Genomic DNA, 13531 nt, shown 5'->3' on the forward strand with positions numbered 1-13531 from the left:
TCATTCCTTGTCAGTATGAATCTGTGAGTGTCTGCTCCTCTCAGTCTCTCAAGGACGTCAAGCTCCCGTGCCTTCTTCATATCTTCCCGTAAGATATAAAAGTTTGCCGCCGTGAACTCACGGGCAGCTGATTTCTCAATATCTTTGCACTCATCCAATACTGGTACTGGGACTGTCTGTGAGTTTGTGTAATCGTCATGCGCCTCGTTCTCACAGAAATGAACTATGCAGTTCTCATAGTGCACAATCATATCAACAATAGTCATACCGGAGTCTAGATGCAAGTGAAGGCATGAATTCAGACTCTCACTTTGTTGGTTACTTCTCATACCTAGGAAAAACCCACCAGACAGATATGATGCAGCCCAAAGCCTTTTCTTCTTGTACATCCTACGTAACCATGTCTTTGTTTTCTCCGACTGCCATTTGGTGGTAAACGCTGCCCATCGCTCCTCAAATAATTTTTTTGTAGTGGCATAATAAAGTAGAGACCTGAACTCCTTTAGAGACTTATGATGAAGGTGTTTCTTCATGTTCTTCTCAATATGCCAAGAGCAAAGACGATGTCAAACCTCCGAAAGTACCTTTCTGATGGCCTTAATCATAGCTGCATCTCCATCAGTAATTACTGACCTAGGCCTCTTCTGACAATGAGCCCTCAAAAACGTCTGAAGCGGCTAGACATATGTATCTTCCGTCTCGTCAGACACAAGAGCACAACCGAATACCATGGTGCAACGGTGGTTGTTCAGACTGACAAAACGTATAAATGGCATGCCATATCTATTCATCATGTATGTCATGTTGAAGACAATCACATCACCGTAGTCAACATAGTCTCGACGTGATTGAGAATCACACCAAAATAGGTTTTTCAGCCTTCCTTCATCATCGACGGTGTGCTCAAAGAAATCTGGATCCCTCTCTCTTCTGGTCATCATGATCCCAATGGCAGTGTCTACATCACCTTGTGCAAGCAACTTCATTTTTTTCCTATAAAACATGTTATAAAGCTTCTTCCTCCCAAAACCAGCCTTTGCATATGACCCGTGCCTACTGACGACATTATCATATATCATATGTTTCCTGATTCCAGCACATGCCATAGTTAATATCTCAACTTTCTCATATTCTTTTATCTGATTATGAGACCGAAGAAACGTGACTTCATCCGGTCTAGCTAGAATGTGATGGTGATCATCACTGAAACTGCTGACATGCCAAACGTTACGCTCTTTATCAAGTTTCAAAGTTATATGCGCTTCGCAGAAGCAACGAGTGTCCCCTCTGAGCCTGCGGGTCCTGCCTTCGATTGTACAAAGTTTTGCCTGTCGTTTCCCAGCTCTCGCACACAGATACTTTCTCAAGCGCTTAGTTCTCTCACGACCTTTCGAATATTTCAGCGAGTCCTTTCTTACGCTGAAACCACGCTCGTAAGCATACTGGTTATAGAAAATGTAAGCCTCTCCTAGTGACCTGAACGTCTTCCTCATGACCTTCCAATGCATGTCCAATGATTCTTGTTGATATTCATCAAATCCGATGTAAAAATTAAACAGATCATCACCAACATGCTCATCCTTCCCGCTTGGACCATCTACATCTCCCTGTAAATTAATGCATGAAACCATGTATGTCAGTCAGTTATTATTTTAATATGTAATGTATGTAAGTTTCAAAACTTACTTTGCTGGAGCTGTCATCATGAGATGCATCAACGTGCGATTTGTCACTTTCATCGTCCACAATGTTCCTCACAAAGTCCCCGTCCTCGTCCATCTGCGCACATTTCAAAAAAATACATGTAAGCGCTCATACGGTTATTATGTCATTTCTTCTCCTATTTTTTTTAAAACATACCCGGAGTGCACTTTCAGCAAATGAATCATCTATATCCATATCATCAACATCATCATCATGTCGCTACATGATGCAAAAAAATGTAATTATCCGTGCGGTTTATCATATTTATTGTTTTTATCAACATTGATCACACTTACATTGCCACTATAAGATTCATCCAAACTCATGTAGTTCTCCTCAGCAGGTTCATCCATATTCAGTGACGAGGTTCCATTGTCCTCGCCGTACTCATCACCATGATAATCGCCCTCCTCCTCTAACTATACATGTTTAAAAAAATTCTAAGATCAATCGAACACCGTGTAACATCATCCCTAAAATAATTTGTTCATCAAGCACAACGACATCACAAACCAACCTCTTGCACGGCGGCGAGGATGTCAGCTGGATCCATTTTGTCCGATGACGAACGCGCTGACGGCGTGACGTTGCTGGCCGGCCGAGGCAGGTGCCGACGGCGTGAGGGTGATAACCGGTTGTAGCAGGCGCAGTCCGCGGAGGAAGGCGGCGACGAAGATCACGGGTGGGTGGCCATCCGCGCGACGGGAAAGGAACACGGCGGCAACGGCAACGGCACCGGGGCACGCACGGCGGCCTGTTTAGGGCGGCGAGCCGGGCGACGGCGACTTCGTGGAGACGGGGGCTGGCGTGGAGACGGCGTCGATGCGTTTAGGGTTTAGGGTTACGTCGGCGGGCGTCGGCGGCTCCCGTGACGTTTTTTTTCAATAACTATCGACGCCAACGTGGAGACGTGCGGGTGTACGGCGGCGACGTACGGCGACGGGTGCGGGTATGCGGGCGGGCGTACGGGGCGCGACGTACAACGACTAGTACGGCATACGCGGGCGGGCATACGACGTCGCGCGCGGACGTACGGCGTCGGGGTGTGTATTCCTATACCTAATGTGAAATGACCATACTACCCATTATACGTTTTAAGGGGGGGTTGCACCGAAGCACTCCCCTATGGAAGAAAACATCAAGGGATACAAAAGAAACTTCTGGAAATAAATTCCAAGAGCTTTTATTCAGCTTGTGTTTGTTATAGTCTGAATTTAACACTATGTGATATGTCAAAGTCTTGTGGTAAAACAACATAATTTTGGAGTTATCTAGGGCATATATACAACATTGCTAATTCTACAAAAGTTGGCAAATTCTTGAACATAACACAAGGGATTGACTATCAAATCATTGTCATCTACTCATTGGAAGAGTTGTGTTGATAAAGTTAAGACTATAAGATACTCCCTGGACATGATTGTGTCTTGACATCAACGCGATCCCACCAGTGGGTCTACGGTGGAGAGAGCCAGGGCAGTGGCTGCCCCTAATCACATTTGGCTCCTCTTTCTTCCATCGACGGGGATCATATGGAGGTGCGGCAAAGATCGGAAGCGGGATGACAAATGTCGTCTCTGGTTATGATGTTTTCCCATGCGGGATGGGTGGAGCCATCATCTGGTAGAGAGATTGCCGTGATGGTTTTAGCGACAAATATGCGTTTATTGTGGATGAAACCCCATGATCCTGCCTCTCCATCTAAATCAGGTATTGCCGAGGCCCACATGACATGATCTTGTTGAATGTGTTGGCTCGAAGGTCCGCTTCTCGACCTTTGGTTGAACTCATGGGCACTCGTGCGATGGTCCCTTTTTAAGGCTCTTTCTAGGAGTAATGTATTTTTATGTTTTTTGGCCATATGTCACGGGGTTTGTGTTAGGATGATTGAGATTCTGCTACAAGGCAAATGAGTTTGGTTTTTTTTCTTCGCACGCCAATTCGTTTGACATTAATGTTTCACTTTACTTAGCCTTACTTGAATAATCAATAATAAATCATAATATATGATGGTGGATATCCACCATACAGAGGCCGGAGTGCTTTCCTCGTTTTTTGAAAAAGAAAGACAGGGTTCAGAAGAAGCCGTCCAACCAAAAGTGAACTTAAGAGCAACTCTAGCAGATACGCCATATCGCACAGTGGCAATACTCCTCTTTCTCCTAGGAATGAGGGATGCCTCATCTTCCTCTTGCTCCTCGTCGACCATCCACTCCTCCTCCGACGAGAGCGACACCTAGTCCGACTGCAGGGGAAGTGGCGTGGCTATAGGGAGGAAGAAAGTGGCTACGGGCAGCGATGTTGGAAGTAAAGGTTGTGAGCTGTTCAGCCATTGCAATAACCTTTTTATAATCGCAGGCAACAAGAAAACATGGCGGGCATCGATAAATTGTGGCGGGAGCGGCCATGGGTAGTTGGCACTGTTGGAAATATGCTCTAGAGGCAATAATAAAATGGTTATTATTATATTTCCTTGTTCATGATAATTGTCTATTGTTCATGCTATAATTGTGTTATCCGGAAATCGTAATACATGTGTGAATACATAGACCACAACATGTCCCTAGTGAGCCTCTAGTTGACTAGCTCGTTGATCAATAGATGGTTACGGTTTCCTGACCATGGACATTGGATGTCGTTGATAACGGGATCACATCATCAGGAGAATGATGTGATGGACAAGACCCAATCCTAAGCATAACACAACATCGTGTAATTCGTCTGCTAGAGCTTTTCTGAATGTCAAGTATCATTTCCTTAGACCATGAGATTGTGCAACTCCCAGATACCGTAGGAGTGCTTTGGGTGTACCAAACGTCACAACGTAACTGGGTGACTATAAAGGTGCACTACAGGTATCTCTGAAAGTGTCTATTGGGTTAGCATGAATCGAGACTGGGATTTGTCACTCCGTATGACGGAGAGGTAACTCTGGGCCCACTCGGTAATGCATCATCATAATGAGCTCAGTGTGACTAAGTAGTTGGTCACGGGATCATGCATTACGGCACGAGTAAAGTGACTTGCCGGTAACGAGATTGAAAGAGGTATTGGGATACCGACGATCGAATCTCGGGCAAGTAACGTACTGATTGACAAAGGGAATTGTATACGGGATTGCTTGAATCCTCGACATCGTGGTTCATCCGATGAGATCATCGTGGAATATGTGGGAGTCAACATGGGTATCCAGATCCCGCTGTTGGTTATTGGCCGGAGAGTTGTCTCAGTCATGTCTGCATGGTTCCCGAACCCGTAGGGTCTACACACTTAAGGTTCGATGACGCTATGGTTATTAGGAAGACTTGTATGTGATTACCGAATGTTGTTTGGAGTCCCGGATGAGATCCCGGATGTCACGAGGAGTTCCGGAATGGTCCGGAGGTGAAGATTTATATGTAGGAAGTTGTCATACGGTCACCGGAAAGGTTCGGGGGCATATCGGTATTGTACCGGGGCCACCGGAGGGGTTCCGGGGGTCCACCGGGAGGGGCCACCTCTCTCGGAGGGCCTAATGGGCTGTAGAGGAAAGGGAACCAGCCCTACATGGGTTGGGCGCATCCCCCCTTGGGCCCATGTGCCTAGGGTTGGGGGGGAAACCCTAAGGGGGGCGCCCCCCTTGCTTGGGGAGCAAGCCCCCTCCCCTTGGCCGCCGCCCCCCCTCTAGATCTCATCTAGAGGGGGCCGGCCCCCTTCCTCCTTCCCCTATATACAAAGGAGCAAGGGGAGGGCTGCATACCACATCCAAGGCGCAGCCCCTCCCCTCCCCAACACCTCTCTTCCTCCGCAAGAGCTTGGCGAAGCTCTGCCGGAGTACTGCAGCTCCACCACCACCACGCCGTCATGCTGCTGTTGGAGCCCTATTCCTCAACCTCTCCCTCCTCCTTGCTGGATCAAGGCGCGGGAGACGTCCTCGCTCCGTACGTGTGTTGAACGCGGAGGTGCCGTCCGTTCGGTGCTAGGATCTTCGGTGATTTGGATCACGATGAGTACGACTCCATCAACCCCGTTCTCTTGAACGCTTCCACTCACGATCTACAAGGGTATGTAGATGCACTCCTCTCCCCTCGTTGCTAGATGACTCCATAGATTGATCTTGGTGATGCGTAGAAAATTTTAAATTTCTGCTACGTTCCCCAACAGTGGCATCATGAGCTAGGTCTATGCGTAGTTTCTATGCACGAGTAGAACACAAGTTGTTGTGGGCGTCGATTTTGTCAATTTACTTGCCGTTACTAGTCTTATCTTGATTCGGCGGCATCGTGGGATGAAGCGGCCTGGACCAAACTTACACATACGCTTACATAAGACTGGTTCCACTGACTGACATGCACTAGTTGCATAAGGTGGTTAGCGGGTGTCTGTCTCTCCCACTTTAGTCGGATCGGATTCGATGAAAAGGGTCATTATGAAGGGTAAATAGAAATTGTCATATCACGTTGTGGTTTTGGCGTAGGTAAGAAACGTTCTTTCTAGAAACCTATAGCAGCCACGTAAAAACTTTCAACAACAATTAGAGGACGTCTAACTTGTTTTTGCAGCATATGCCGTGTGATGTGATATGGCCAAAAGGATGTGATGAATGATATATGTGGTGTATGAGATTGATCATGTTCTTGTAATAGGAATCACGACTTGCATGTCGATGAGTATGACAACGGCAGGAGCCATAGGAGTTGTCTTAATTTATTTATGACCTGTGTGTCAACTTATACGTCATGTAATTACTTTAATTTATCGCTAACCGTTAGCCATAGTTGTAGAAGTAATAGTTGACAAGACAACTTCATGAAGACACCATGATGGAGATCATGGTGTCATGCCGGTGACGACGATGATCATGGCGCCCCGAAGATGGAGATCAAAAGGAGCAAAATGATATTGGCCATATCATGTCACTATTTGATTGCATGTGATGTTTATCATGTTTTACAACTTATTTGCTTAGAACGACGGTAGCATAAATAAGATGATCCCTCGCAATAATTTCAAGAAAGTGTTCCCCCTAACTGTGCACCGTTGCTAAGGTCCGTTGTTCCGAAGCACCACGTGATGATCGGGTGTGATAGGTTCTAACGTTCGCATACAACGGGTGTAAGCCAGATTTACACACGCAAAACACTTAGGTTGACTTGACGAGCCTAGCATGTACAGACATGGCCTTGGAACACGGAAGACCGAAAGGTCGAACATGAGTCGTATGGAAGATACGATCAACATGAAGATGTTCACCGATGATGACTAGTCTGTCTCACGTGATGATCGGACACGGCCTAGTTGAATCGGATCATGTATCACTTAGATGACTAGAGGGATGTCTATCTGAGTGGGAGTTCATTAAATAATTTGATTAGATGAACTTAATTATCATGAACTTAGTCTAAAATCTTTACAATATGTCTTGTAGATCAAATGGCCCACGCTAATGTTGTCCTCAACTTCAACGCGTTCCTAGAGAAAACCAAGCTGAAAGACGATGGTAGCAACTATACGGACTCGGTCTGGAACTTGAGGATCATCCTCATAGCTGCCAAGAAAGCATATGTCCTTGAAGCACCGCTAGGTGAAGCACCACCCCCAGCAAACCAAGACGTTATGAACGCTTGGCAGTCACGTGCTGATGATTACTCCCTGGTTCAGTGCGGCATGCTTTACAGCTTAGAACCGGGGCTCCAGAAGCGTTTTGAGCAACATGGAGTGTCGGAGTAATTGGACACGGATACCCCGAAGAAAGCGAGACAAGAATTCAAGACATCGGGGCTAGCAAATCCCCTCAGTCCAACTACCTGGCCGGCGGCTGGCGGCTGGCTGCCGACTTCTCCACCAGGCCGACTGGCAGCTCCCCAGGTCGACTGCTGGCTGCCGACTGCTCCGCCAGGCCGGCTGCTGGCTGCCGACTGCTCCAACCAGCCGGCTTCCCGAAGTCAACTGCAGCCTGACGCGACCCCGACGTGACGGCTGTACCTGAGTACTGTACACATGACACCCCAGCCATCATGTACAGTTTCACTTGTCCCCTGGCACTATTTATGAAGTGACCTAGGGAACAAGCATGACACCCCACCTTGCCTTGCCCATGCCACCACATAGCTTACTCTCTAAGCTAGCTATGCATATATATATGGGCATCCATCCATCCATCCAGGATGGACTCTCACGCACACACCCACAAGCAAGCAAGCTAGCAAGAGAGCTAGCTAGCCATCCATCCATCCACTCCCACGGGCAAGTATGCCCAAGCAATCCATATGGCCAGAGGCAACGGCCACCATGCCACATACATATGCAAAGCCAGATGCTCATAGCACTGATCTCAAATACAGCTCTAGGAGCACTTTGTACTGCCCGAGATACACCACAGATATATACTCAGACATGCAGGAGTAGGGGTGTTATCTCTCCGGAGAGCCCCGAACCTGGGTAAACTAGCGCGTGCTACTCGCATACCCGTCCCTGGATATTCCAGCAGCAGTCTTGCTCTCACACGAAGCCACCTTGTGGCATATGTCGTCTTGCACCCCCTGAGAATACCACGACATTTGGCGCCCACCGTGGGGCGGTACTATGCTACTGCGCTGCTGCTGGTTTTGCAGTCCGGGCGGGACCCTTTTCATCTTCACCGCCGCGACATCGCGCCGTCTCTCCGATAGCGGTCGGGGGCTCGACATCGGCATGCCCCTGGAGTGGCCGTGAGGGGCGGCGTGTCCTCATCATCAGCCTCACCGCCTTCGTCATCACCACAGTTGCGACGCCGACAGTCTGACCGCGCGCGCGCCGCGCGCGGGGCCTCGCTTCGGTCAGCCATGTCCATCCACGCGTCGCTCGCGTCCGCTCCCCTCCGCGCCGCGCATTGCTCCGGACGGAGCGAGGGTCGTCCGCTGCTCCACATATCGTCTACGTTAGCTAGCTAGATGCAAGTCAGATAATCTCATACCATAGTCAGATACAAGCCAAAACCATCTCCATATACTGAACCCAGACTATAGCCATACACAGCTCGTACGCATCCCAGATAATGGTCAGACACTTCCTGTACACTAGCAAAATCGTGGTCAGATGCTAGCCTTGCATTAATCAGATAATGCCCATGCGCTTCCAAAATCCATGGCGTTGATGTCCGGCTGTAGCTGCTCCTGTTGCATCCTCGCGCTGCTTCTGCTCCGCCAACTCCCCTCGTCGCGGCCGCGGCCTCTTCCTGCTCCTGAGCCGTGGCTGCTGCGGGCTTCCCCATCCGCATGCCCATGTTGTCCCATTGCTCGCTGCTCTGTATCTCACTACGGCCACGGCGGTCGGCCGTCCCCAGCACATGATTCCTCGGCCCTCGAGCGGCTGCTCCCCTGCATGGCCTCTGCTCAGGTCGTCCACGCCGGCAACGCTCTCGCCAGTTCTGGCCGAACGCCCCGCGGCCGTCGGCTTCGCCCTGGCCGGCTCCGCCTGCGCCGACGGCCTCGCTTCCGCGCTCCCGGCAGGCTCCGAGTCCCCGCCGAGTTGCATCCACCTGCGGCCGGCACCGGCTCCGCCTCGCGTTGGCCGGCTTCCCCGCCACCCGGCCCGTCGCCTTCGCCCGCGCCGGTTTCCTGGCAACCCCTGCCGGCTCCACGCGCAGGCCTTGGGTCGGCTCCCCATCGCCTCCTCACGCCGCTGGCCCTGAGGGGCTCCTCCGCCCGACCTACGGGTCGCCACGCCAAGCTTGCCATCCTCTGCGCCGGGTCCTCCCCTCCCCGGGCTCCCTGCAGCGCCGCCGGCTCCGTGCCCGCGAGTCCGCCTCGCCAGGCCGGCCTCCCGCACGTCGGCCTCACGTCACCGCCTCCAACCAACCGCTGCTCCGGGCCAACTCCTATTGCCGGGTCGCTGCGCGGCAGCGCCTCCGCCTTCGGCTGCTCCGCCCCGCCTGCTCCGCTCCACCCGGCCGGCCCTACCGCATGCCGTCTTCGCCTGCAACTCGGACGGCCGGCTCCGCCCGCCACACGACCGCTTGCCGGCCCCGCCTGCATCTCGGCTGGCTGGCTCCGCCCGCATCCCGGCGGCCCGGCACTTTACCTGTTGTGCCCCGCATCCCGGCCGGCCGGCCTTGCCTTGCCTGGCACCTCCACCTCGCTCGGCCGCCCCGCCGCCTGCCCGCGTGCCGGCTCGCCGCCCCGGCTGGTTCCGCCCCCCTAGTCGGCTCCCCGCCTGGGCCGGCTCTGCCTCCCGCTGGCTCGCCTCGCATCCGGCTTTGCCGCTGCGGCCTCGCCCCGTGCGCTCCTCTGCGAGCAAGAGAATAAAAAGAATGGAGAGAAGAAAAGTCAAGCCAGTGGCTAAAAGAAAAAAGGGTGACCTGATGAGATGGGCCGGCTGTCCGAGAGGTCTGCTGGGACAAAAAAATGTGTGTGTGCATCCGGCTGCCCAGATCCGGCTGAAGAAAATGCCGGATGCCCACGGTCGACTGGCAAGAAAAAAATGTGTGTGTGCGTCCGACCGCTGGCTCCTTGTCCGGCTGTAAAGAGCCCGACTGCTGTGTCGGGGTCCGCCCATCCGGCCGGCTGAAGAAGAAGACGAAGTAGTTGCCGGAAGATCCGGCCCGACTGTAGTCGACCCGAATCTCGGGGACTACACCCAGCGGGTGCGCTGACGCGCCCCCGCGAAGAAAAAGACAAAGTAGTTGCCGAGAGATCCGGCCCGATTGCTCAGGAGTCGGCCCGAATCTCGGGGGCTACACCCAGCGGGTGCGCTGACGCGCCCCCGCAAAGATTGCGGACAAGAGAAGAGTTTTGTCCGGCTACCAGCAGCCGACAGAGGACAAAAGAAGAAAAAAGGGCGCAGCAAGTCGCCTCGCCACCTGGCCGGTCGAGCCTGACTGGCCGGGACCTCTTCAAGCACCCGAAGGCTCGAAGACTACACCCAGCGGGTGCGCCGGCGCGCTCAGCAAGCGTTGAGCCATGCCGGCTGTCTTCGGCAAACTCCGCCTCGGCTACACGAAAACCAATGTGAGCTCCCCACCCGCATATTTTTTGCACCACGCAAGCATGGATAACCCCGAGCGATGCTCGGGGGCTATCTCCGCATTTTATTACAGTAGCATCACTGTTTGCCCCGGCGCCAGCCAGAGTTGGCCCGGGGGCTGGCCGCTTGGCCTGAGATGTTAGTTCCCGCAGACAGCTTAGTACCATGCGCGGTACCAAAGGCCCACTCTTAGTCACAGATCGCAGAGCGGCTGTCCGACTAGCAAGAGTGAACGCTGGAGGCCACCCACGCGAAAAAACGTCCGGGAAGAAAACCGGATCGAGCAATCCGGCTGTTTCCTTTACAAGTATCTACTCGGTTGAATCTGCTCCCAGACTCTGAGTACTGTACACTCCACTTCGCGGCCCACTCTCAGCCATAGACCGCAGAGCGGTTGTCCGGCAAGTAAGAGCACAAGCCAAAAAGCGAAGGGAACACGAAAAAGATTAAGGGGGCTCGGACGAAACTGAGTCGGCACCCCCGCATAAAACTTGCAATGCTAAAAGCAAACATTTGATATATCTGCGTGGACTAACTTTGTCTTTTTCATGATCATTTCCATGAACACTCGCCAAAAAACCTCCACCCAACTTCGCCAAGTTGCCCGGAGGCTTGGGGGCTACTGTCGGAGTAATTGGACACGGATACCCCGAAGACAGCGAGACAAGAATTCAAGACATCGGGGCTAGCAAAGCCCCTCAGTCCAACTACCTGGCCGGCGGCTGGCTGCTGGCTGCCGATTGCTCCGCCAGGCCGACTGGCAGCTCCGCCAGGCCGACTGCTGGGTGCCGACTGCTCCGCCAGGCCGGCTGCTGGCTGCCGACTGCTCCAACCAGCCGGCTTCCCGAAGTCAACTGCAGCCTGACGCGACCCCGACGTGACGGCTGTACCTGAGCACTGTACACGTGACACCCCAGCCATCATGTACAGTTTCACTTGTCCCCTGGCACTATTTATGAAGTGACCTAGGGGACAAGCATGACACCCCACCTTGCCTTGCCCATGCCACCACATAGCTTACTCTCTAAGCTAGCTATGCATATATATATATGGGCATCCATCCATCCATCCAGGATGGACTCTCACGCACACACACCCACAAGCAAGCAAGCTAGCAAGAGAGCTAGCTAGCCATCCATCCATCCACTCCCACGGGCAAGTATGCCCAAGCACTCCATATGGCCAGAGGCAACGGCCACCATGCCACATACATATGCAAAGCCAGATGCCTATAGCATTGATCTCAGATACATCTCCAGGAGCACTTTGTACTGCCCGATGTACACCACAGATATATACTCAGACATGCAGTAGTAGGGGTGTTATCTCTCCGGAGAGCCCCGAACCTGGGTAAACTAGCGCGTGCTACTCGCATACCCGTCCCCGGATATTCCAGCAGCAGTCTTTCCCTCACACGAAGCCACCTTGTGGCATATGTCGTCTTGCACCCCCCTGAGAATACCACGACACAGAGCATATGAGATGTTCCAAGAGCTGAAAATGGTTTTCCAAGCTCATGCCCGGGTCGAGAGATATGAAGTCTCCGACAAGTTCTATAGTTGTAAGATGGAGGAGAATAGTTCCGTCAGCGAGCACATACTCAAAATGTCTGGGTTGCACAACCGCTTGTCTCAGCTGGGAGTTAATCTCCCGGATGATGCGGTCGTTGACAGAATCCTTCAGTCGCTCCCACCTAGCTACAAGAGCTTTGTGATGAACTTCAATATGCAGGGGATGGAAAAGACCATTCCTAAGGTATATTCAGTGCTGAAATCAGCGGATGTGGAAATCAAAAAGGAACATCAAGTGTTGATGGTGAATAAAACCACTAAGTTCATGAAGGGCAAGGGTAAAAAGAACTTCAAGAAGGACGGCAAGGGAGTTGCCGCGCCCGGTAAGCAAGCTGCCGGGAAGAAGCCAATGAATGGACCCAAGCCCGAGGCTGAGTGTTTTTATTGCAAGGGAAGTGGTCACTGGAAGCGGAACTACCCCAAATACTTAGCGGACAAGAAGGCCGGTACATGTAATTGATGTGTACCTTACCAGTACTCGTAGTAGCTCCTGGGTATTTGATACCAGTGCAGTTGCTCACATTTGTAACTCAAAGCAGGAGCTGCGGAATAAACGGAGACTGGCGAAGAACGAGGTGACGATGCGCGTCGGGAATGGTTCCAAGGTCGATGTGATCGCCGTCGGCACGCTACCTCTACATTTACCCACGGGATTAGTTTTAAACCTCAATAATTGTTATTTAGTACCATCTTTGAGCATGAACATTGTATCAGGATCTCGTTTAATTCGAGATGGCTACTCATTTAAATCCGAGAATAATGGTTGTTCTATTTATATGAGAGATATGTTTTATGGTCATGCTCCCATGGTGAATGGTTTATTCTTAATGAATCTCGAGCGTAATGCTACACATATTCATAGTGTGAATACCAAAAGATGTAAGGTTGATAATGATAGTCCCACATACTTGTGGCACTGCCGCCTTGGTCACATAGGTGTCAAACGCATGAAGAAGCTCCATGCAGATGGACTTTTAGAGTCTCTTGATTACGAATCATTTGACATGTGCGAACCATGCCTCATGGGTAAGATGACCAAGACTCCGTTCTCAGGAACAATGGAGCGAGCAACCAGCCTATTGGAAATCATACATACTGATGTGTGCGGTCCAATGAGTGTTGAGGCTCGTGGTGGCTATCGTTATGTTCTCACCCTCACTGATGACTTGAGTAGATATGGGTATGTCTACTTATTGAAACACAAGTCTGAAACCTTTGAAAAGTTCAAGGAATTTCAGAGTGAGGTTGAGAATCAACATGACAGGAAAATCAAG

The 13531-nt window shown here is 51.3% G+C and overlaps 1 protein-coding gene across 1 annotated transcript; it reads right to left on the reverse strand.

The window, feature by feature from the left end:
- Positions 1-677: 677 nt before the first annotated feature.
- Positions 678-8243, reverse strand: LOC125554891 (protein FAR1-RELATED SEQUENCE 5-like). Its single transcript, XM_048718275.1, has 6 exons — positions 8152-8243; positions 2222-2294; positions 2001-2123; positions 1861-1923; positions 1687-1779; positions 678-1607 (listed from the first exon to the last, which is right to left on the reverse strand). Exons 1-6 carry the CDS (start codon positions 8241-8243, stop codon positions 678-680), a joined length of 1374 nt encoding a protein of 457 aa, XP_048574232.1.
- Between the last annotated feature and the right edge of the window lie 5288 nt (positions 8244-13531).

This window comes from Triticum urartu, chromosome 4 (genome assembly GCF_003073215.2).
Source record: "Triticum urartu cultivar G1812 chromosome 4, Tu2.1, whole genome shotgun sequence".
In the NCBI taxonomy this organism is placed as follows: Eukaryota; Viridiplantae; Streptophyta; class Magnoliopsida; order Poales; family Poaceae; genus Triticum; species Triticum urartu.